The sequence below is a fragment of the Panulirus ornatus genome, chromosome 46, assembly GCF_036320965.1.
Source record: "Panulirus ornatus isolate Po-2019 chromosome 46, ASM3632096v1, whole genome shotgun sequence".
NCBI classification, from domain to species: Eukaryota; Metazoa; Arthropoda; class Malacostraca; order Decapoda; family Palinuridae; genus Panulirus; species Panulirus ornatus.
The window spans coordinates 34,989,425-35,011,039 of record NC_092269.1 but is presented as its reverse complement, the minus strand read 5'-3'; the positions used below and the strand labels follow the sequence as shown (position 1 = coordinate 35,011,039).

At 42.3% G+C, this 21,615-nt stretch overlaps 1 protein-coding gene across 5 annotated transcripts in view; it reads left to right on the top strand.

Moving 5' to 3' along the window:
• Positions 1-21,615, top strand: part of l(2)gl (LLGL domain-containing protein l(2)gl) — a 124,377-nt gene that overhangs the window by 32,473 nt on the left and 70,289 nt on the right. For all 5 annotated transcript variants that reach the window (XM_071689067.1, XM_071689066.1, XM_071689064.1 and 2 more), the window contains exons 3-4: positions 19,575-19,659; positions 20,142-20,257. In XM_071689067.1, coding sequence (XP_071545168.1) covers positions 19,575-19,659; positions 20,142-20,257 — 201 coding nt within the window. The remainder of the gene's footprint in view (positions 1-19,574; positions 19,660-20,141; positions 20,258-21,615) is intronic.

Here is a 21,615-nt window from a genome sequence, read left to right as displayed (position 1 = left end):
GTGTGTGTGTGTGTGTGTGTGTGTGTGTCCAATATCTCGCGTGTGTTGCCACACGGAAGGTGTTGTTGGTGCATATCTGGCATTCGCAGTACAAGTGCAATGCGGGGCTGGGTCGTGTTGCCTTTATCATGGTAAATGGTTTGGTAAATGTTATTACAGCAGTAAACCCTTATTATGTTGGTCATTACGGATGCTAGATGATGGAAGGTTTTTAATGAGCGCAATTAAGTTTTGTCACGGTTGTCATAAATTGCTCAATTTTGTTAAGTATACATGACGACAAGCATTGACGAACACCTGCTTTTGATAAGTTAAGAGTTGAGCTTGTTTGTTTGGTTGGTGGTGCTTCATTTGCAGTGTGTGTGTGTGTGTGTGTAGCTGCAGTGTGGGTGTTCACTCAGTGGCCGGGCCTGGCCCTTGACACCGGACGCCGGCCGTACTTCCGGGCGTGTCCCCACCACATGTGTCCCCTCCTCACTGTGTCACGCGCAGCCTCACTCTCTTCACCATTTCAGGAAATGTTTTGTCCTAATTATCTGTATCTATCTGTCTATCCATATATATATATATATATATATATATATATATATATATATATATATATATATATATTTTTTTTTATACTTTGTCGCTGTCTCAAAGGAACAAAGGAACTCAAAGATTGAAGGGAAAGAACACAGCTACGTATTAGAACATATGCGTGAGAGATGCATTACGATATATTCCGGGTAGGTACTGATGAGAGGCATACCCTGACGTGCAGGCGGTAATCAGTCCTTGCCTGCACGATAGACAGCCAAGCATGCACAGTCCGGTACAGGGGGAGGCAGGGATGTTCCGGGTTCAGCCCTGGGGTACCGCAGGACTCAATGGGTCTTAAGGACCACCATTCTTCTCGGTCTCCGTAAATGACTCACTAGACAGATGAACCTCGGGTGCCCACGACTCGCACAGTTTGCTGGTAGAAGCCAGATGTATCATGCAGGAGGTGTATGACCATTTTTAGAAGCACTAGATAAGGTGATATTGAAGTGGGAGATATGCAGGACCACTTTTAAAAGAACTAGATAAGATAATCGAAGTGGGAGACATGCAGGACCACTTTTAGAAGTACTAGAGAAGATAATCTTGAAGCGGGAGACATGCAGGACCACTTTTAAAAGAACTAGATAAGATAATCGAAGTGGGAGACATGCAGGACCACTTTTAAAAGTACTTGATAAGATAATCGAAGTGGGAGACATGCAGGACCACTTTTAAAAGTACTAGATAAGATAATCGAAGTGGGAGACATGCAGGACCACTTTTAAAAGTACTAGATAAGATGATCTTGGAGTGGGAGACAGACTTACCCGCCTGTGCCGATGATTCAGTCTTCAGGTCGCAGGATCCAACAGTCTGGTGGACGAGACTACTAATTTGTGAAGTATCATCCTAGAGAGAACAGCTTCCGTGAGCAGCGAACGGCAAAGGAACTGTAATTATGTAAAGATGAATGATGAATGACTGGTGAAGGAATGGATGTATAACATGGACTTACTTGTAAATTCTTTCATTTAGGTATTCACTCAGTTACTGCGTGCAGTTACGAGGTGCATAAACCATGTGTTTGGTTATAGAATCACTCACAGCTTCTCACTCAGTTGCTGTGTTGTCTCAGTAGGTGCATGACATATATCACGGACTTCCTTGTGAATTCTTTCAGTATGATTAGTCACAAGTTGCTATATACAGTAAGCGGGCACCTGTGTCCGGTCACCTACAGCTTCCTCATTGCCGCCTTCGGTGAGCCAGTCACCCCATCGTCTGCTACACCACCCTCGATCCATGAGTAGCGATGCACTTCATTAAGAATGCGCCTCGCCAAGCAGACTTTCTGTTTTAGGAGCGCTAGATTACGCAGATGGTGAAAACCCTCGGAAATAATAAGTGAAAGTGCTAGACTTAGAGAAGCAGAAAGTGTACCCAAACACTTCAAGACGCCCGTAATGCATCTCGAAGAATGCCACTGCTGCGGCCGGGGTAGTTGTGGAATTTAGTTAAGGAACGGTAGTGGAACTAACCTGTGGGTTTAGTATCGATGGAGCGTGTTATACCACGGGGAACGGAAGCTGGTCGTAGCAGACGGAAGTGCGAGTGGGGGATCGGTTGGTGGCGTTGTAGAGCCAGAGTCTGTTGTACGGCGATGATGGCCATCCGACCGTGTGTATTGTTATGACCAGGATGTTTGTGTGACGTAAGGTTCAGGCAGGCGAGTGACACTCGCTCGCTCAGTCTCTTATTATTAGGGTGGACGGAGCTGCCCTGCTCTACACCAGTCACCAGTCACGGTACATCTGTACAGGGGTCTTAGTGTGGCCCTTGGGAGCTTTGGGCGTGCGTTGGGGATTTCAGTTAAGATTAATCCCTAAAGAGTAGGCTTGAGCTGTATCCTCTTTTTTCATCTTTCCATCTATTTGGGAGGGGAGTTTTGAGATGATGAATTATTATGCATCTACCCTGTTGTTTGTACACACATTTAATCGTCCTCCAACAGATGAACCTGTCGTAGATCATCTGTTATCTTGCTTCTACCCTGTAACGCTAGCGTACTGTACGTGTGAGTGTAGTGCCTGAAACTGTTGTATTTTGTTATGTAATGTTTTCAGGTCCGTGTAGCAAGTTAGAGATTGTTGTTTAGGTGATGTCAGATGATGTTGCTTCACTTAAAACGCCACTTTAGCTGGTTGTCAAAATGCATAACGCAGTAGATTGTCTCTGGTTAGTTTTGAATTGTATGAACGGAGTTGATGGTTTGAATATCCCCCTTTCACAATGATCCACGGGTGCCTTGCACCACTGCACCCCAGGGGAAGGCTGGCCTTCTCTCTGCTACGTGCCGTAGAGCCTGTACATTGGCGTTAGAGTCGGGATCTAGACCACAGCCCGACTGACCTTGTTCTTAGAATCGAGCAGCCTTAGTAGTTAGATGATGTTATTTGTCACCTGTTACGTGTACTCAGTAACACGGGTTACCTGACCCTCAGGAGCAAGGTCAGAGGTCGTGCTCATTTTGGCCAGAACATCCTGGTTTCCGGTCACTTCACCGAATGAAGCATCGGAAGTCATGCATTCGTCATAAGTACTTTCTGTATGTATTACAGGACGGTTCACTGTGTACTTGTTGCTCAAAGCTGGGCCGCATTTTGTGTCACTGGCTCAGAGGACGGTAGAGCGTGTTGATGCGGCGTTGGGAATGTGTGTTAGTTCGCTAGGGACATTATGAAGGCCGAGGAATTCTCTACAGTATGGCTGAGGGTGTTTTTGCCTGGAGGAGGTGGGAGAATGTCATGCTGGGACAACATTAAGGGCGGGCGGCGGGTCTCGTGTGTGTTATTGCCAGGGTTTAGGATGCAAGCAGCGAGATCTCTGGTCTGGCACACCTGGCTGGCGGGATGAGGTCTTGTCTTGAGGTGCAGGTGACACAGGAGATGCTGATCTCATGGAACGATTCATCCTCGTGGAGAGAAGCGGTCGGTTAGAAGCCTCTGCATTGTGTTCGTGGTTCACTTCAGCACAGTAGGCATGGGTTGAGGAACAAGAACGGTGGGTTGAGGAACAGAACGGTGATAAGGACGATAGATAGAGAGACGACGATAGATAATTGACTACATGCAAATTAATTATGCCATCCTTTGATTTGAATACTGATGTACGAATGTTTTTTTTTTTTCATGTTTTCACACGTAAGGAAAGCTTATGCCAATCACACCATTTGCCTTTTGTTAGCTTCATCTTCGTGTGCGTAACAGAAAACAGGGCAACGTATCTTGGACCTTGAAGGCGAACAAGGCCAGGGCCTGAGTGTGTCAAGATGTGTGTAGTGCGGTAGAGAATGCGAGGTGGCTCACGTCAGTATGACGGCACCGGGACGATCCATGATAGAAACATCACACGCACATCATTAGCTGCCGTCTGATGCTGGTGACCAACTCGGTAGCTCCCGGAGGGGGACGTACTGGCTACATAGATTTGCACATTGATTAGGAAAAGCTGATGGGTTTTGCAAGTGGTATAGTCGAAGAAGCTCAAGTGCGTAGCCTGTATGTGTTGCACAGTGGCAAATACCGTGGCGTACAAGACAAACGAATGGACTCATTAGTATTTATTTTCCCCCAGATATTGAACTCCGTGGTGAGGTATTAGGCAACGGAAGTGCCTCGTGTTGCGAAATGTGTAAATAATGGAATATGAGTGGGTGTGGTAACCGTGTGTGTGTGGGGGGGGGGGGGCGTTGTTCCCCCTAATGAATTATGAATATGAATATGTGAATTAGATTTTTTTTGTAATCTTTTATGAGGCCAATTGTCTTGACAGAAATTTTGTAGTATTCCACGAATGTAATATATATATATATATATATATATATATATATATATATATATATATATATATATATATAGATAGATAGATAGATAGATAGATATAGAGAGTTATGCAATAGCAAGACCTCATTTATGAGGCTCTAGCAACTTGGAGAATGTGCTCCAAGCATATAAAATTGATGATTATGATAATGCTAATGAATTTAGGTGTATTGAATAAGACATGCGAATCAAGGGCTGAAATATGCAATTGAAATAGAACAAAATCAGTAGCAGTCGGTGAGTGTTGTTGGGTAGAGCCAGCCTATCTCCCCTCCTCCACCACTCGGGTATCAGTGTATAAGCGCCTTACTACCTGTTTTACTCAGCCTCGCCAGAATTGTGTTTGCATCTGTCCTAGGGAACCAGCAGCGTTGACGGACTTATTAACGTTTCCACTGCTCCTTATCAGCTCTTCTTCTTACGTCATAAGATATTAGTGTAGGTCGGCAGCACAGGAACATTCCTCGGTGCCTCAGTGATGATAGGAAGAATGAAAATTGATTTCTAGATATTTTAGATTCGTGCGTAGATTGTTCGGCGACATTTGTTTATATCTGTCGGATGGATTTCAGCGACTGCATGAGAGTTTTGCTGGATGAGTTTGGGAGAGTTTTGGTTACGTTTCGTTTATGATTTTGTATTTGAATTTCTGCTTTAGGGTGATGCATCAAAGATGGCTACGTTTCGAAGCGTAGTATCACTTGTGTGTTCACCAGATGGTATGTGCGTTGCTTGATGTGTCCACCACTTGTTTTACTCACCAGTTGATGTGTCCACCACTTGTTTTACTCGCCAGTTAATGTGTCTCACTTGTTTTATGCGTCACTTGATGTGTCCGTCACTTCTTTTGTGCGTCACGTGGGATAAACATCAGCTGAGATGTACTAACATAGGACGGAGGATGGTGGACGTGTGAGCCCATCGTTCGTAGCTTCCCTCGGGCGGCGTTGGACCATCTACCTCCCCGTCAACCAGACCTGTGTTTGTCCCGAGTCATTTATGTGATGGAGTGTCTCCTGCCGTGGGATGGGTTTGGTAGCGGCTTGATGGGGGTGTCACAGTGGGCGTTTGTTATAGTGGACCTTTCCTCGTGGTGATGAGTTGTGAATCATAGACTTTTCTCAGCTGTGGTGAGTGTGACATTTGCGTGCATTTTGAGCCATGGGTGAAAAATGGCCACCTTCAAGAATTTGTAAGTTTGTCCTACCAGTTGTAGAGTTGATTTTCGATGAGGTAATTTATGGAGGTGTTTGAGATACGGTTGAAGTGGACACGTGTGGCTGGAGTGGAGCATGATATGCTGCTCTCTCTCTCTCTCTCTCTCTCTCTCTCTCTCTCTCTCTCTCTCTCTCTCTCTCTCTCTCTCTCTCTCTCTCGCTATATATATATATATATATATATATATATATATATATATATATATATATATATTTTTTTTAAGAGTGCACGGGGAAAATGAAACAGTAAGTTCCCAAGTGCACTTTCGTGTAATAATCACATCATCAGGGGAGACACGAGTGAAATGTAAGTCAGTTGATATATAACGAAGAGACGTAACTAGGACGCCATTTGGTAAACATGCGATTGGCCCTGGGGATGGGGAGAAAGAATACTTCCCACGTATTCCCTGCGTGTCGTAAAAGACGACTGATAGGGGAGGGAGCCGGGGTCTGGAAATCCTCCAGTTTTTACTTTTCCAAAAGAAGGAATAGAGAAGGGGGCCAAGTGAGGATTTTGTACTCTAAGGCTCAGTCATCTGCTCTTGACGCTACCTCGTTGATGCAAGAAATGTCAAATATGTATAAAGATATATGTATATATATCCACAAATTTTTAATGTTGTTCATGTAGTTTTTAATGTGGCATTTGATCGTGGAAATATTAGGGCTACTCTGATGTACAAGTTTCTCTGGGATAGATGGAAACATTGAGGTAGGACCCATATTTGTGACACGGATGAAACATGGAATGAAGGTGGTGTTGAGCCCAGCGCCTGATGGTGGTGGGTGGGCGCCACACAAGGCTCCCGGACTCTGGTGAATTGGTAGGTGGTGGAGGGGACTGGGGATGCGGCGGCCCACCACGAACTGTACATTGTTGTGACCCGGCCTGCCACAGGAGGGTGCTGCGCTCTCCCCGTCTCCAGGAATTGATTTTGATCGAGAGGCCAGCGCTGAATACACACTTGGGAATTTTTAAATGCTTTTTTTTTGGTTTTTACTTCAAAAATCTTCGGTTTATTTTATTCTGTAGAAGTGACCTTCACTGATTTTATGTTGTGGCGTGGATGTATGTTATTGAATGTCTGCTGATGTTGCTACAGTATGGCAAAAGTTTTGCATGGAGAACTTGTATTCCCGTGGACTCATCTTATATGTTAGTGGCCACGTCCACCAGCACAGTCAGACACGACCGATGAACGTACATATGAGCATCGTGTCACATATAGCAGGGAAGGAGGGACCGGGCGTCGCAGAGTGAGGAATTTTGATGACCTTGCTCAGTCAGAAGTGGTGGACAAGAAGGGCCTGTGTGCATGTGGGAACCATCCTCCCTCCCTCCCCCATGATCAGGGGTGAACACCAGTATTCAGATACGACATGCCGAAGAGCTGGAGCACTGCCCACCTCTTGTGTGGTTAGATCTGGTGGAGTTGAAAGTCAGTGTCTCGACCTGTTTAAAAGCCCTGGTGTGGTTGTTAAAACTAATTTTCTCCAGGTTTAAACAAAAAACGCGAGTTTACTTATTTTCCATTGATGGCACGACCCTTAGGTTTGATGGCCTAGCCTTTGACCTGATCTTTAACGGGTCAGGTCAGATTCCTTTTTTTCCCCCTATTGGATCTTACCGTCGTGTTCATAAAGCTGCGTCCAAGTTGCTTGAATTTTGTCATGTAGGTCTTAGACACTAAAGCTAATCAGTTATATATCGTTGAAGTGGTTGAGAATTAAGGTATCCCCATCCTGAGTGTATGAGAGATCCCTCCCCTGGGCCCTGCTTTGACATAGGGCAGGCCAGCGGACCGCCCTGACCATAACTACTTGGCTTGCTGGACAACCTAACCTCTTCCCAAACTAGCATGATTTTAGGGTCACGACTGAATAAAGTAATACTGCATCCGTCAGCAAGAAGTGTTCGAAAATTGATGAGTTGATCGGCGGTGCTGCGTTCGTGATGCAAGTGTAATGAAGCGTTGCGTAATGGGAAGTGAAAAAGGGAAGCTGATAACAGAAGGGTGAGTGTGAGAGTAGGGGAGAAGCAAGACTGGAGAGACGATAAGAATGATGAGAGGGACAGGAGAGACGACGATAAGGGAGGTAGTACAGCGAGAGGGGAGGCTATTGGTGGTGGCGGTGGGTGCAGAGTTAGGGGAGCGTGTTGAGGACACTGAACAGTGGGCTGGTTGAAGCTACTGTTGGAGGCTGGCTTGTGTGCCACAAGGAGCCACTCCACCGTCTCCCTCCTCCCTCCCTCCATCTCTTCTTCATTCCTTCTATCCCTCTCGTCTCTGCATCTCCTTTTCTTTGCGTGTATCTTTCAAATACGCCTCGCCGCTCCAGTTTCTTCCCACGTCCGTCCTGGTACCCACCCACATACTCTGTTGCACTAAGGTAATGTCCACAGGAGTCGGATGGATCGGAGGCCTTGTACCTGGCCTCTCGTGGGGAGCAAGTGGTAGTATGCATAGATGTAGGACCATTTAGGGCATGATGTCTCGTGGGCTGTGGATAGAACATGATCCCTTGTCTTGCCGTGTGTTTAGTGATGCAGCTGTTTACACGGCCGTGGGGCCCGCATGGGACGCCCCGCTTTAACTGACACACGGCCCTTGTAATGCTGGTTGTTGTTATTGTTGTTGGTTGTGGTGGTGTGGTGATGATGTGCTGGTGTTTCAGAGGTGGTGATGTGTTGGCTGTGGTGTAAAGTTTGTGTGTTGCTTGATGTTGACATGCTGATGCTAGTATGCTGATGTAGGTGTGTTGATGGTCATGGTCTGCAGATGATGTTGTAATCATGGTGATGGGAATGTTAATATTGATGATGATGTAAGCCGGTATTGGGAACGCGTGCAGATGTTGACGTGAATGATGTGTGCGGATGTTGATGGTGGTGATGTGTGCAGATGTTGATGGTGATGATGGGCACTGATGGTTATAATGGTGATGATGATGGAGATCATGATATAGAAAGCATTGGGGATATAAATGGGGATGGGAAGGGATAAACACTACAGGTCGTTTATGAAGTTCACTGTGGTTGGGATGGGGGTGAACAAGGTGAGGCGAGGCTGGGGGGTGAACAAGGTTAGGCCAAGTGGTCCTGATGGGGTTGTGATACTGAACTGCATCCCTGGGACGAGGGATCTGTCTGGGTGACGCCAGCATTAATGGTGCACTAGTTAGTTTCTTTGCCGACCTGTCGGATGAGGTTAAGGTGATGGTTGCTGGGATGCAAGACGGACCTGATAATGATCTTGTATCCCCTCTTCTACGCTATTCTTAGTCGCCTTTTTTGTTTGATAGATAGGGTGTAAAGACCAGGATAGTTTAATAAGAGTAAAGGGTAACAGTGATAGTAAGATAGTACTGTAAGAGTCCATTTTTTCTTTATGATAGCTGAGGCGGCGTGGGCATTTCAGTACCCTAATCCAGGTCATCTGTTTTGCTATATGTACATATTAATATATATATATATATATATATATATATATATATATATATATATATATATATATATATATATATATATAGATAGCTAGGACGCTATGAAGTCTGTTGGGGATGAGAGAGCTTGGGAAGTGAGTCAGTTGTTGTTCGCTGATGGTACAGCGCTGGTGGCTGATTCATGTGAGAAACTGCAGAAGCTGGTGACTGAGTTTGGTAAAGTGTGTGAAAGAAGAAAGTTAAGAGTAAATGTGAATAAGAGCAAGGTTATTAGGTACAGTAGGGTTGAGGGTCAAGTCAATTGGGAGGTGAGTTTGAATGGAGAAAACTGGAGGAAGTGAAGTGTTTTAGATATCTGGGAGTGGATCTGGCAGCGGATGGAACCATGGAAGCAGAAGTGGATCATAGGGTGGGGGAGGGGGCGAAAATTCTGGGAGCCTTGAAGAATGTGTGGAAGTCGAGAACATTATCTCGGAAAGCAAAAATGGGTATGTTTGAAGGAATAGTGGTTCCAACAATGTTGTATGGTTGCGAGGCGTGGGCTATGGATAGAGTTGTGCGCAGGAGGATGGATGTGCTGGAAATGAGATGTTTGAGGACAATGTGTGGTGTGAGGTGGTTTGATCGAGTAAGTAACGTAAGGGTGAGAGAGATGTGTGGAAATAAAAAGAGCGTGGTTGAGAGAGCAGAAGAGGGTGTTTTGAAATGGTTTGGGCACATGGAGAGAATGAGTGAGGAAAGATTGACCAAGAGAATACATGTGTCGGAGGTGGAGGGAACGAGGAGAAGAGGGAGACCAAATTGGAGGTGGAAAGATGGAGTGAAAAAGATTTTGTGTGATCGGGGCCTGAACATGCAGGAGGGTGAAAGGAGGGCAAGGAATAGAGTGAATTGGAGCGATGTGGTATACCGGGGTTGACGTGCTGTCAGTGGATTGAATCAAGGCATGTGAAGCGTCTGGGGTAAACCATGGAAAGCTGTGTAGGTATGTATATTTGCGTGTGTGGACGTATGTATATACATGTGTATGGGGGTGGGTTGGGCCATTTCTTTCGTCTGTTTCCTTGCGCTACCTCGCAAACGCGGGAGACAGCGACAAAGCAAAAAAAAAAAAAAAAAAAAAAAAGCTAGGACGCTATTTGGTAAACATGCGATTGTCTTGGACAATATATATATATATATATATATATATATATATATATATATATATATATATATATATATATATATACCTGGGGATAGGGGAGAAAGAATACTTCCCACGTATTCCCTGCGTGTCGTAGAAGGCGACTAAAAGGGGAGGGAGCGGGGAAATCCTCCCCTCTTTTTTTTTTTTTTTTCCAAAAGAAGGAACAGAGAAGGGGGCCAGGTGAGGATATTCCCCCAAAGGCCCAGTCCTCTGTTCTTAAAGCTACCTCGCTAATGCGGGAAATGGCGAATAGTTTAAAAAAAAAAAAAAGAAAAAAAAAAAAAAAAAAAATATATATATATATATATATATATATATATATATATATATATATATATATATATATATCCTAACCAAAGCACGGTACCCATTTTATCGACTAACCTCTAGGGGAGGATGAAGAGCTTGGGTTGAATATGGACCGACTGCCGCAATTAGGATTCGAATCTATTCGCTCGACCCCGTGCTGTACGTGAATGCATTCCGGGTCAGGGACTCTTAACCAGTTACACCACGGAGGTCTCCCCCCCCCCCCCCCCGGACTGTGCTGCACGCGGACTTAGTGGCGTGTGAGAAAGTCGACCCTTAACAAGATTACCAGATAGACCTATGTGATCGTCTGTTCAGTGCGGCGTAATGCTGTTTAGGCGTTAGGAGGTAAGTTACCTTTTCTAATACGCTTTACCAGTTGTGAGAGAGGCAAAGGTCAGGGTCGCTGTGATTCAGTATGCGATGTATGTGTCAGGGTCGGTAACACTCCTTTGTTTTCTGTTAGGCGGCGTTATATTCTTCTTATTTTATTTTTGTTGATTTGCCATTGCAATTGTCGACGTATCCAAGAAAATCGTACGATTGTTAAGTCATATGTGTGGTGGATGTGGCGTGTTTGTACTGGTAAGGTACTACGGGATGACGCGGCGTGGGCCTGGGTAGGCAAGAGCGGCGGAGATGCGTACACTAGAGAGGTGGGGGGGCTAGTAAGGTTGTATGCACCAAGGCGAGGCACTGGAGAAGCACAAGGAGGGTCAGGGTTAGAGTGGACATGGGAAGGACAGACCTGATGGTTTGGGATGAGGTTATATGCTAGCGGACGACTGTAATATTATCCTGTATTTTTTTTATCTGTGTAGATGGAGGCAGCAGAATTGTAAAGCAGGAGGGTTTCTCCTCGCCTATGACTCTCAGGCGCAACAGCTGGCGGGAAAGTGTGTCTTGATGGAACGTTCTCTTTAATGAAGAGAGTATGCTGACAAAATTTATCGGAAGATATTGATGATATATATATATATATATATATATATATATATATATATATATATATATATATATATATATATATATATATATATTTATATATATATAAAGCCGTCAGAGAAGTGTTCATGTGGAGGAAGAGGAGGGGGAATGCGCGGGTAGTGTACAAGTGGGAGGTGGGGGGAAGGGGAAGTGTGTAGGCTGGGCAGGAGTAGCGAGGTGTGACTAGAAACAGGGTGAGCGGCTCACTACAGGGAAGACCCTCAACATCCATCATTCCACCGCGTGCCCAGGATCGGCATGCTTCCTGCCGCACGCTCCCCTCCCTCCCTTTCTCTTCCCGTCCCTTTCATCCACGAACACACACCACACCAGCGTTGGAGACCCAGGATGAAGCGGTCAGTTTGTTCTGTACGTCAGTGTGAAATAATGATGCGGCTAAACGCTATCATCATGTTTCACAAGGCAGGTCACCTATCAAGTAATAGCGACCCGGGTTAATCACACATCCTTCGCTTGGTCGACTTTGATAGGTTTGTCAGTTTAAAGTCATCGTTTACTTCTTTTTTTTAGCGAGAGCGTACACGGATTATCTTAGTGATACGTTGTTGTGTTTAGTGACAGGTAAAGGGTTTCGCATACTCATTTCATGTATTTGGCAGCAAAATTGCTGTTTATGAAATGGGCTTTTAGATTGCCCATATTATGGACTGGGCGAAAAGGACCACATAATTCAAGAACTGGGCAGTTTCACAAACCAAACGGGACGATATATATATATATATATATATATATATATATATATATATATATATATATATATATATATATTTATTTATTTTTACACGTTAAAAAGTTATAGGTGCGAGTTCATTTTACAGTCTGTTTGATTGGGACCTAGCGGCCGGCTTCAAGCCTTTCGCGATGAGTACCACAGATATATTGAAAGCCCATCATTGTGTTGTTGATTATATGCCACAGTGTTGCAGTGCTTGTTATCAGTATTGGTATGTATAGTCACTCTAAATAGGTGTCATATTATCAAAGAGAGCCTATAAAGGTCTTAAGTTTCAGTGTATGTGAACGTCTCGCTTTGGGTGGGGCGAGCGGGAGCGGATGGGTGTTGTTTAGAACCAACTGGCATTTTGCTTTCAGGCTGATGTAAAATTGATGAGGACTTCCTAGGTAGGAATGGGATCTGACACTTTTTTCTTTTTAGTGTAGACGGAAATTCCGGTTGTCACCCGTTTGCACCTGGTAAGATTGCGATTTTCGTCTTGTGTTGTCTTGAAAGACGTAATTGGAAGAAAAAGTTATGGGAAGGGGTTTACTACCTTTTTTTTCCAGCAAACGTCCTTGGCGGAATTAGTATGTTAGCTATTCTCTGTCGTAGCCTACGCCCACACCTGTTTCATACGGTACGGTATATTTTGCATTTTGTATCATACCTGAAGCACAGCACACTCACTCAGGCTCGTGTTATACACACTTGCCCAGTTTCATTAATGCTTAATACTGAGTGAATGTTATGCGTTAGCCTTGTTTTCTGGCAAAATCTCGTTGCTTATCGCAGAGGATATACTTAGGTAGAAATTCTTTCTCATTCGAGCTAAACATTTGAAAGGAATGTATCAGTTACATTTATTACATTTAACTTAAACATGTTCGTGCATTAAGTGTAGAGAGTAAAAGGCGTGTACACACCAATGACGGGTAAGGATTGTCGTAAGCACCAGAATGACGGGGAAGTTGTAGAATCAGTTTTCTGACCACAGCACACGGATGAAAAATGGTTTGCCAAGCGCTGCTCTTCTTTGTTTACCGTCGCTGCACTTCCTGATCGTGGAAGGCGAGGGAGGAGGTGAGGGAAGAGCTTAGTAAAGGAGCATGTACATGAAATAGAAGAGAAAGAAAGGAGATTATTTAAAGAAAGTAGTGTCTTTGTACCTGTTAGTGTTCCCCATTTCTGGAGCGTTGAGAACCGGGAGAAATGAGATCTCGTGTGATCTCGCGATTTTGTTTAATTCATTTGGTCATCTGGCGGGAGAAGCTTGGCCCCAGTTCTTTTAACATTTTCTAAACAACGTAAAATCTGATTTAACCTAAAGCGACTTAAAACCAGCCAGAAACCAACAACCTAACGTAACACCGAAAACCTAGTTATACCTTTAACCCTACCTGAACGCCCTTCCAAGACCTCTCGTGGACTCTGCATTCCCGTTTCCCGAGCCTATAGAAATCGAGAACATATAAGTGGTTCCGGGGGGCACTTACTTTTAAAGCTATAAGATCAATGCATGTTATTTAAACGCGGGTTTTTAGTGTTCAACATGCGCTACTTGAACACGCGCTACGAATTGTGTTGATCTCGAGGTACATTCATGCATTCGTAGTGAGCGGTAACTCCACTTTTGATTTTTTTTCATTCATTAGTATAGTAAGTAGTACTAAAGAGATTTTTCCCGCGTAGTGAGGTAGAGCCAGGGACATACAAAGAACGGCCTCATTGGTTCATTTCCACTTTAGCTGATCTTGTATGTATAATGCAGCGAAACCATCCAGAATTCTTGTAGGATTGGAGGTGGGTTCTGAAAGTTAAGATAATAATGACTAAGAAATAGTGAGTTGAACGCATAAAATCAGTTAAAAGCTTGTTTCTGGTGAGCTTAATGCTCATTGTGTATAATTGTTGACACACTCGATGGGATCTCTCGTACCAACTTATCCCTGTGTTCGTTTGACTTTTGTTCAGGTCAGTTTTTTATATAAGGGAAGGGGTTTGCATCCTTGTGTCCATCCCTGCTTGATTATTGACAGAAACTTAAATTTTGTCAGGACTAGTGAAGCAGTTTGAATTGTGAATTTACCACCAGACATTTGAGAATTTTTTTTAATGGATCACATTAGAGAAAATGGCAGAATGTAGAGATAACCTGAATATTTGGAGACCAAACTGTTGTGGAAGAGATGAGTCTTTAAATAAACATGAGACCGTTTGGTATTTCGACTGTGCGTAACATAGTTGTGTGTGCGGCTGGTGGACGGATCAATAAAAGAGGAGGAGTTGAGGATTACAGGTGCAACTTGTACGGCTTGACAGCTCATATTTCTGTCTTTGTTTGACAGAACTAGCTGGTATGCCTGCTACATTTTTAAGTTTCTGCTTGGCTCAGATTTCACGAAAGTAACTTATTCGGAAAAAAATGAATAGGGAATGAAGTGAAGTATTTCAGATACATGCATGTGTATTGACAAAGGATCTGAGGATCAAGTTTGCGTATATGTATGAGGGAAGAAGACCTAAAGGGACGAAGCATGGTTTATAAGGCTTTGTTTGTGGTTACTTTGTCGCCGTATGTCCAGTGTTTGAGCGTTGTTTACCTCTTTTGGAGATCTCATTCCATGTAATTTCTTAGATTTGCATTTAGAAATGGTGTAGCTATACGTGAATTTCTCATATTGAAGCTTTCGAATGTAGGTAGATTGGTGGGTTCATCCGTTCCCTGCTGTATATCAGGTGATTCTTTGACACGGACGGAAAAATATGGTTGTTGTCGATTTGCGAACGAAGAAGCCATTGTGTTAGCGTACTTTGGTATCCCCTCCGCCCTTTCTCAAGTGTCACATAAATGGTGTGATTCGAGCTCAGAGAGGAGATAGAAAATACATATGCGGGGGGGGGGGACTTTCCATTTTGAATTTTTTTTTTCATAAATTCATTCATAATACAAAATTTTAGTTTGCCTGAAAAATGCCTTAAACCTTTTAAGCCAAGCCAGTGGAATGTAATGATGATGGTTCTAACAATATAGTTTAAAGGCAGGTGTTGTCAAGGGTTTAGTGAAGATGGCCTTTTATCTGACTCCAAAACTGATTTAGTGATGTCTCTGGAGATAACCCAAACATCTGTCAGTCAGACTCCTGCACCACTGGTCAGAGAAAAGCGAGTTTTCATATAATGATGATCATAAAGATAACAATATTAAGTTATAGAAATTGTAACGGAAGTTTTCATTTCATACGAAAGTTGATAAACAACGAAGAAGCATGTAAAGTTTAGAACAAAGTAGATATACATAATTCATTAAAAGTATGAGCTCGACAGATACTAATCACTTGTACCATATTGCAGGATTAAGTTAACATGTTAGCACTTGAGACTGGGTCATGGTTGACCGCAGCGTAGCATAGGATCTGGGAGTGATCTCGGTCGACTGCTGAGCCAGCCGAACCCTCAGCCAGCCAGCTCAGCAAGGCCAATGTCGCTTTAGCTAAGATTACGTGCGATGAAAAAGTGATAATATTCTTACTCATTATTGCATTTGTGAATGCAGATTTTTTTTTTCATTTGCACGAATGAATACTGTTCTTGAAGTTATTGGCCCCTTTCTGTAATGCGAAGGTAAGAATCTAAAATCTGTCATCTGTTCCGAGTTTTGTGAGCAGTGAAACTTGTAAACTGAAGACTCTCCCCATACTGTTAGCGTAAATAAGCACCGAATCTATTTAGCTTTTTAAGCTGGATTATGAACAGCAGTCACACGTGTTTATGTCTTAAGGTTAGTAAAGTGTTCAGACTTAACAACAAATCTTTCTACAAAATTAGGTTCAACAGCGCACACTTACTGTTTTAGCACCGAACCTCTGCGCTGTTTTAGACTTCGTTAGTCCTTGTCTTGAACTAGCGGCGAATCCTATTGTCTTGAACGTTACTGTAAGTCTTTATACTTTGTTAGATTTTTTTTGTGTTGAATTTAAATGGGCGTCCATGTACTTAAGGGGGGTTGTTGACTTTGAGAAATTGTCTATTTGTCGGAGGCCTAAGCCCCAAGTCGCTGCCAGGGCTGACTAAGAGGCGAAAGTAAATTAATTCGTTTCAGTTCTTGACACCATCCTGATTTCAAACCTCCCTAAAAGAAAAGTAATTTTGGTATAGACTTGCGATCCATATGCCCTTTTACTACAGAAGTAATGGGAAAGTATCAGATTGGAATGAACTAAATAACATATGACCACCGATAGGTAAAATGATTCATTTCAAAGAAATTTTAGCAGTCAGCCTATCAGAAATATATCAGTTCATATTACGTCTCCCCTGTACGTAATTCATCAGGTGAACGCGCACTCTGTCAAACTAATAGTCACAGACATCTGAAGTATCATAGTTTAAAAAAATGCATAACTTCAGGACTTTCCTAGAGTCAAAAATGAATTTTAAGTTGACCTGACTGAAAGTCCATAAAGTTTTGAAATACACATCCTCTGCTTTAGAGAAGATGGCTTCCAGTGATAAGTACGACAATTAAATGGCAAGAGACATTGTGTACAATCACTCAGTTACTATTGTACTTTACAATCTGTATGAATTATATTGGTAATGGACAATTAGCCATTTGGATATACTGGTATTGGAAGTAAGATAAATTCTTTCTTATCTTTGATGGCATGTCCTGGTTTTAATTGTAGGAAATATGTTCACTTTAACCATGACCTCCCCGCCTTCCCCTGGCATCTTATGTCTCGATTGCCCAGAAGTGCAGTGTGACTTAAGTAAGACACTCATGTTTGCCCCGTTTTTTCTGACTTTCCAGGTATTACCGATGTTGTCATACCAGTTAGCTCGGCTTTCTTGTACACAACTTTGTACGTAACTGGCAAGTCACTTCAGACTTTTTTTTTGTACATAAGGTCACACATAACTGATAAGTCTCTTCAGACACTTGGGGAGTGATGCGGGTGCGCCAAGGCTGGGGAACACGACGTTCAGTGGTGAGGAACCGTCCCTTTGTTAGATATTTCCCGCGCACCTCCTTGCCTCATCCTCGAGTCGCTCTCATCACGAGCATCCTCTAGAGAAACTGTCACGTTCGCACCAGTCTACTATTTTCTCTTTCGTGGAATTATTAGTTAGGGGACAAAGTACACGTATATACTTTGAACTCAAGGGACAATCTGGCGTTTATAGATCACGTTTCATAAAACAGTTTAACGTCTCTTGTCAGCAATCTAAATGAAAGACGCGTAAGTTGCGGTAGACATATCAATGACGCCTCGATTGAAATAGATCTTAGAATTAATAATGTTCTTGATGGTTCAACAATAAGGAGATCAGATCAGCTCAGGATTAGGCAGGATTCAGTGGTTTAGGACAGTTTTGCAGAATTTATCGATTTCCCATTCTCATTTTGTCTTGTTCCAGTCATTTAAGATATGGGTAGGTAAAAGGGAATTTTATTTTTTTTGATGGGAAAGTGTTGCATTCCGTTCTTATCTCTGTATGTACGCATGTGCCCCCCTTGTATTACAGTGGAAGGTGGAATGCATGTGAAATTTTGGAGATTCTTTTGTATTCAATATAAAGGCCTTCATTGTGTCGCCCGCGACCCATCGTAGACACTTACATAGGCATTCTTGTCTTCGTTGTCAGTTAATTGCGTGGTCCTGTGATGAACTTGAAAAGTTTAAATCGGATACGAAGAAGATTATAAGTAATATTTGTTACTGCATCTGAGGTGCAGCTATTAACCTTTGCTGACCGTGAACCAATTACGGGGTTAAGCTCGTAGGTTCGAGTCCTGGTTGCGTCTGTCGGTCAAGTCAACCCAGTTGTTCAGTCATCCTCTAGAGGTTGTTTGATTGAATGGGAACCTGGCTTAGGCTAAGTTATAGTAATTTACACAGCGTTATGAGATGGCCTTGATCGAATTAAAGTCAATTGCTCGCACCGTCTCTGCAAACAGAAAAAAAAAAATAATTGTTTGGATGGGCGATGTACCACCGTTTCTTGGGGACATATAGATGCGTCTTATAAGGATGGCCATTCCTCTCTCCAAACTCCTTGAAACTCTTCTTTAACTCTTACTTTCTTTGGCACTGAGATTCCCATTGATTTCTTCTAATCACCAATATGGCTTTCACGGACGAAGTCCTGCCGGAGATCTTTCCTTGGTGACTCATCTTTGGTCATATTGCTTCCGGGATTTTGATGGATCTTTTATCATGGTCCTCGACATCTCCAAAGCATTTTTACAGGGTGTGATATAAGTTAACTTTCCAAACTTCTTCCCTTTGGCTTTTTATTGTTTGTGTTCGCTGACGCACCGTTTCTTCGTTGATGAGGCCATTGCAGTAATCATTCATGGACCGACTTACCCCTCGGAGATCTTCTATATCACTTACTATTCTCCATAAACAGTCTGTCTTTTCTCAACATCTGGCCCTATTCACTCTTGCGTTGATGATTTCACTGTCCATACTTCATTTTTTTTTTCTCCCCTCCTCTCACTAATACTCATTTCGTCCTAAGCCCATCCTCTCATTGAATTTGGAACGGTGCAGTATCTCAGGATGAGGGAGGAGAATGTTGAATATATATATATATATATATATATATATATATATATATATATATATATATATATATATATGTGGGAGGGTTGGGCCATTCTTTCGTCTGTTTCCTTGCGCTCCCTCGCTAACGCGGGAGACAGCGACAAAGCAAAATAAGTAAATAATATATATATATATATATATATATATATATATATATATATATATATATATATATATATATATACACATACATGTGTGTGTGTGTGTGTGTGTGTGTGTGTGTGTGTGTTTCACGTTTCCCATCGTTCAGTTGCAGAACACTGCAGTTCGTCCTGCCAATAAGGAAATTATATTGGGTATAACCATGTCTTACACTTTTTCCTGGAAACACCACGTATCAACATCTGCTTACCCAAAGCTACGGATATTATGTGTTCCTTCATTGTATCTCCTCAGAGCAGCTTTATTTGTTATTTGTATCAATGGGAGTCTTATTTGCTCCAGCTTAAGTACTGTTCAGAAATTTAGAGTGACTTTTCCTTCCAGTTTATTAGCCTGAATGCATTATAAAATCTTCTGTTTACTTCTCCAGACACCATCTCTCACCAGCACCAGCCATTCCTCTGTCCACCATGATGTAGATTATGGAAAACTTAAAGTAGAATCATTACTCATTCTTTGCTTTTGTTTATTATTGGTTTTGTGTTTAAATTTCCTTAACATAAACAGCTATGGTACACCAGGGGTCGAATTTTACGGTCAGAATGAAAGCAGTGAATCTGCCATCACCCATCTTACTTTTCTTAATGGACAGGTATGTTATATGATTGATTATTGTCCTATTTCCATTACTGTAGTCTGTTGAAGTTATATGGTTTAGTATCTCTGTTGTGAAGAACTAGGGGAATAGATTTATATCAGTTATAATTCTTTGTCCTATGGAAGTTGTAGGCTTTGATATAGAAATGTTATGAAAAATGGTAGTGTTAGAAGTTTTGTTTGACCATGAATGATCTTAATTATTATTGTTAGTTGATGAGGTGATTACTGCAGTTCTTTCAGCACACATAGTAATCTTGTACTCAGGCATTGCATTGAAATCTCAAAATAAAGATGCCAGTATATTGGTACCGGAGTCAGTTTTAAACTTTGCTAATTTTGTCTATGATTTGCTTGAAATTTTTACCCCTGTAGAGAATATCATTTAACATTTAACCATGCATCAAGTGACAACTGACAGTGTGGTTTATGTGGTGTGTAATAACCTTGTGTGGGTGTGTTTGTATGTCATGACAGTGCCGCCTGGTGTCACTGTGTGAGGACAACAGCCTACATTTATGGCAGCTGAAGCAACTAGATGACTCTGGTGGTATGCAGCTCACTCAAGTCAACTCTACATCACTTGAGGGGAAGTAAGTTGCTTTAAGTTTTATGATTATGCCTAAAGCCAACACAAACTGTTGAGTTGAAATTAGATGTTAATGATGCATCACTAAGTATAAAAGATTAACCCACATAATAGGGAGAAAGGAATTAAAGTAAAGCTTATAGGTTTGTTAAAGATATAGAGAAATTGATACCTTATTCTTTAGATAAATTGAGGGGCATTAGGTGTCTGTGTTCAGAATTACAGTGGACACCTCTAATGTTCCTGAAAGGAAAGGATGATGTATATTTTATCACTGTTTAAAGTTAAAGAATTCTTAAACAGTACAGATGCATTGCATTTGAAATGGTTGAAGAGTGAAGCAACGTTAATGGAGATGGAAAAAAAAAGATGGAGCCCCGTTGAAGGGGATCCTGGGGACTGGAAGGTATTATTATTATTATATAACACCAAGGACCCTCATCTCCATGGGCTCCTGCAGCTTCAGTGCTGTGCTACAGTCAGTAGTAAGGAAAGGATGAACTTTATTAAAGTGGGAAATTCTTTAGCGAGATAGTTTTTCAGTGATTCAAAGTTGCTGAAGGTAACTTTCTACTCATAGTGTAACCACAAGCAGATAGAGTGTTTGTAATGCCAAGCTGGAATGTGTATGTATATGATTGATTATCCATCTCTAGGACCCCTTATATGGGTTTTTGTAGGTTTAAGGGTGCACTTCACTTTGGAATAGGGAAATGATAGGTTCCTTTGGAGTAAGAAGGTCCTTAACAGGATTTGACTGCTTTCTATGTTGCTGGTGGTGCAGCCATGCTGAAGGTGACATCTAACTTGCAGAGTAACCACTGGCAAGCAGAGTCTGGGAACACCATTGTGTGTAATTACCTTTTTGTATTGTATAGGGGGAAACATTCTTGTGGTGCCCCTTTTGAACTTTCTCTACTATCGTACAATCTGTCAAACTTATGTATGTTGTCCTCATTTACCACATCCTCTTTCAGTTTATTCCATTCATCCACTGCTCTTATATTGTAGGAGTACTTATTTATGGAAATATCTTTTTAACAAGTTTCTCACTTAATTTCATGCTATGTCTTTTGGGTATCTGATCCCAACATTTTTCAAAGAGCTGCTCTCTGTCTATGTCATTAGTCTTGTTTTAAAACTTAGTTACAATAGGTCATCTCTCATGCTATCTTCCAAGTTGGGCAGATTTATCTCTGTAATGAAATTTTCTTAATACTGGTACTTTTTTGTTGTTGTTGCCCTCCTATGGACCTTCTGTGAAAGTTGTTTGTGCATCTTTAGGTGGGTGACTCCCAGGTCCTTCTCACACTCAGATTCCTTAAGATTTATTTCGTCCTACTAAATGATCATGTTGAGACC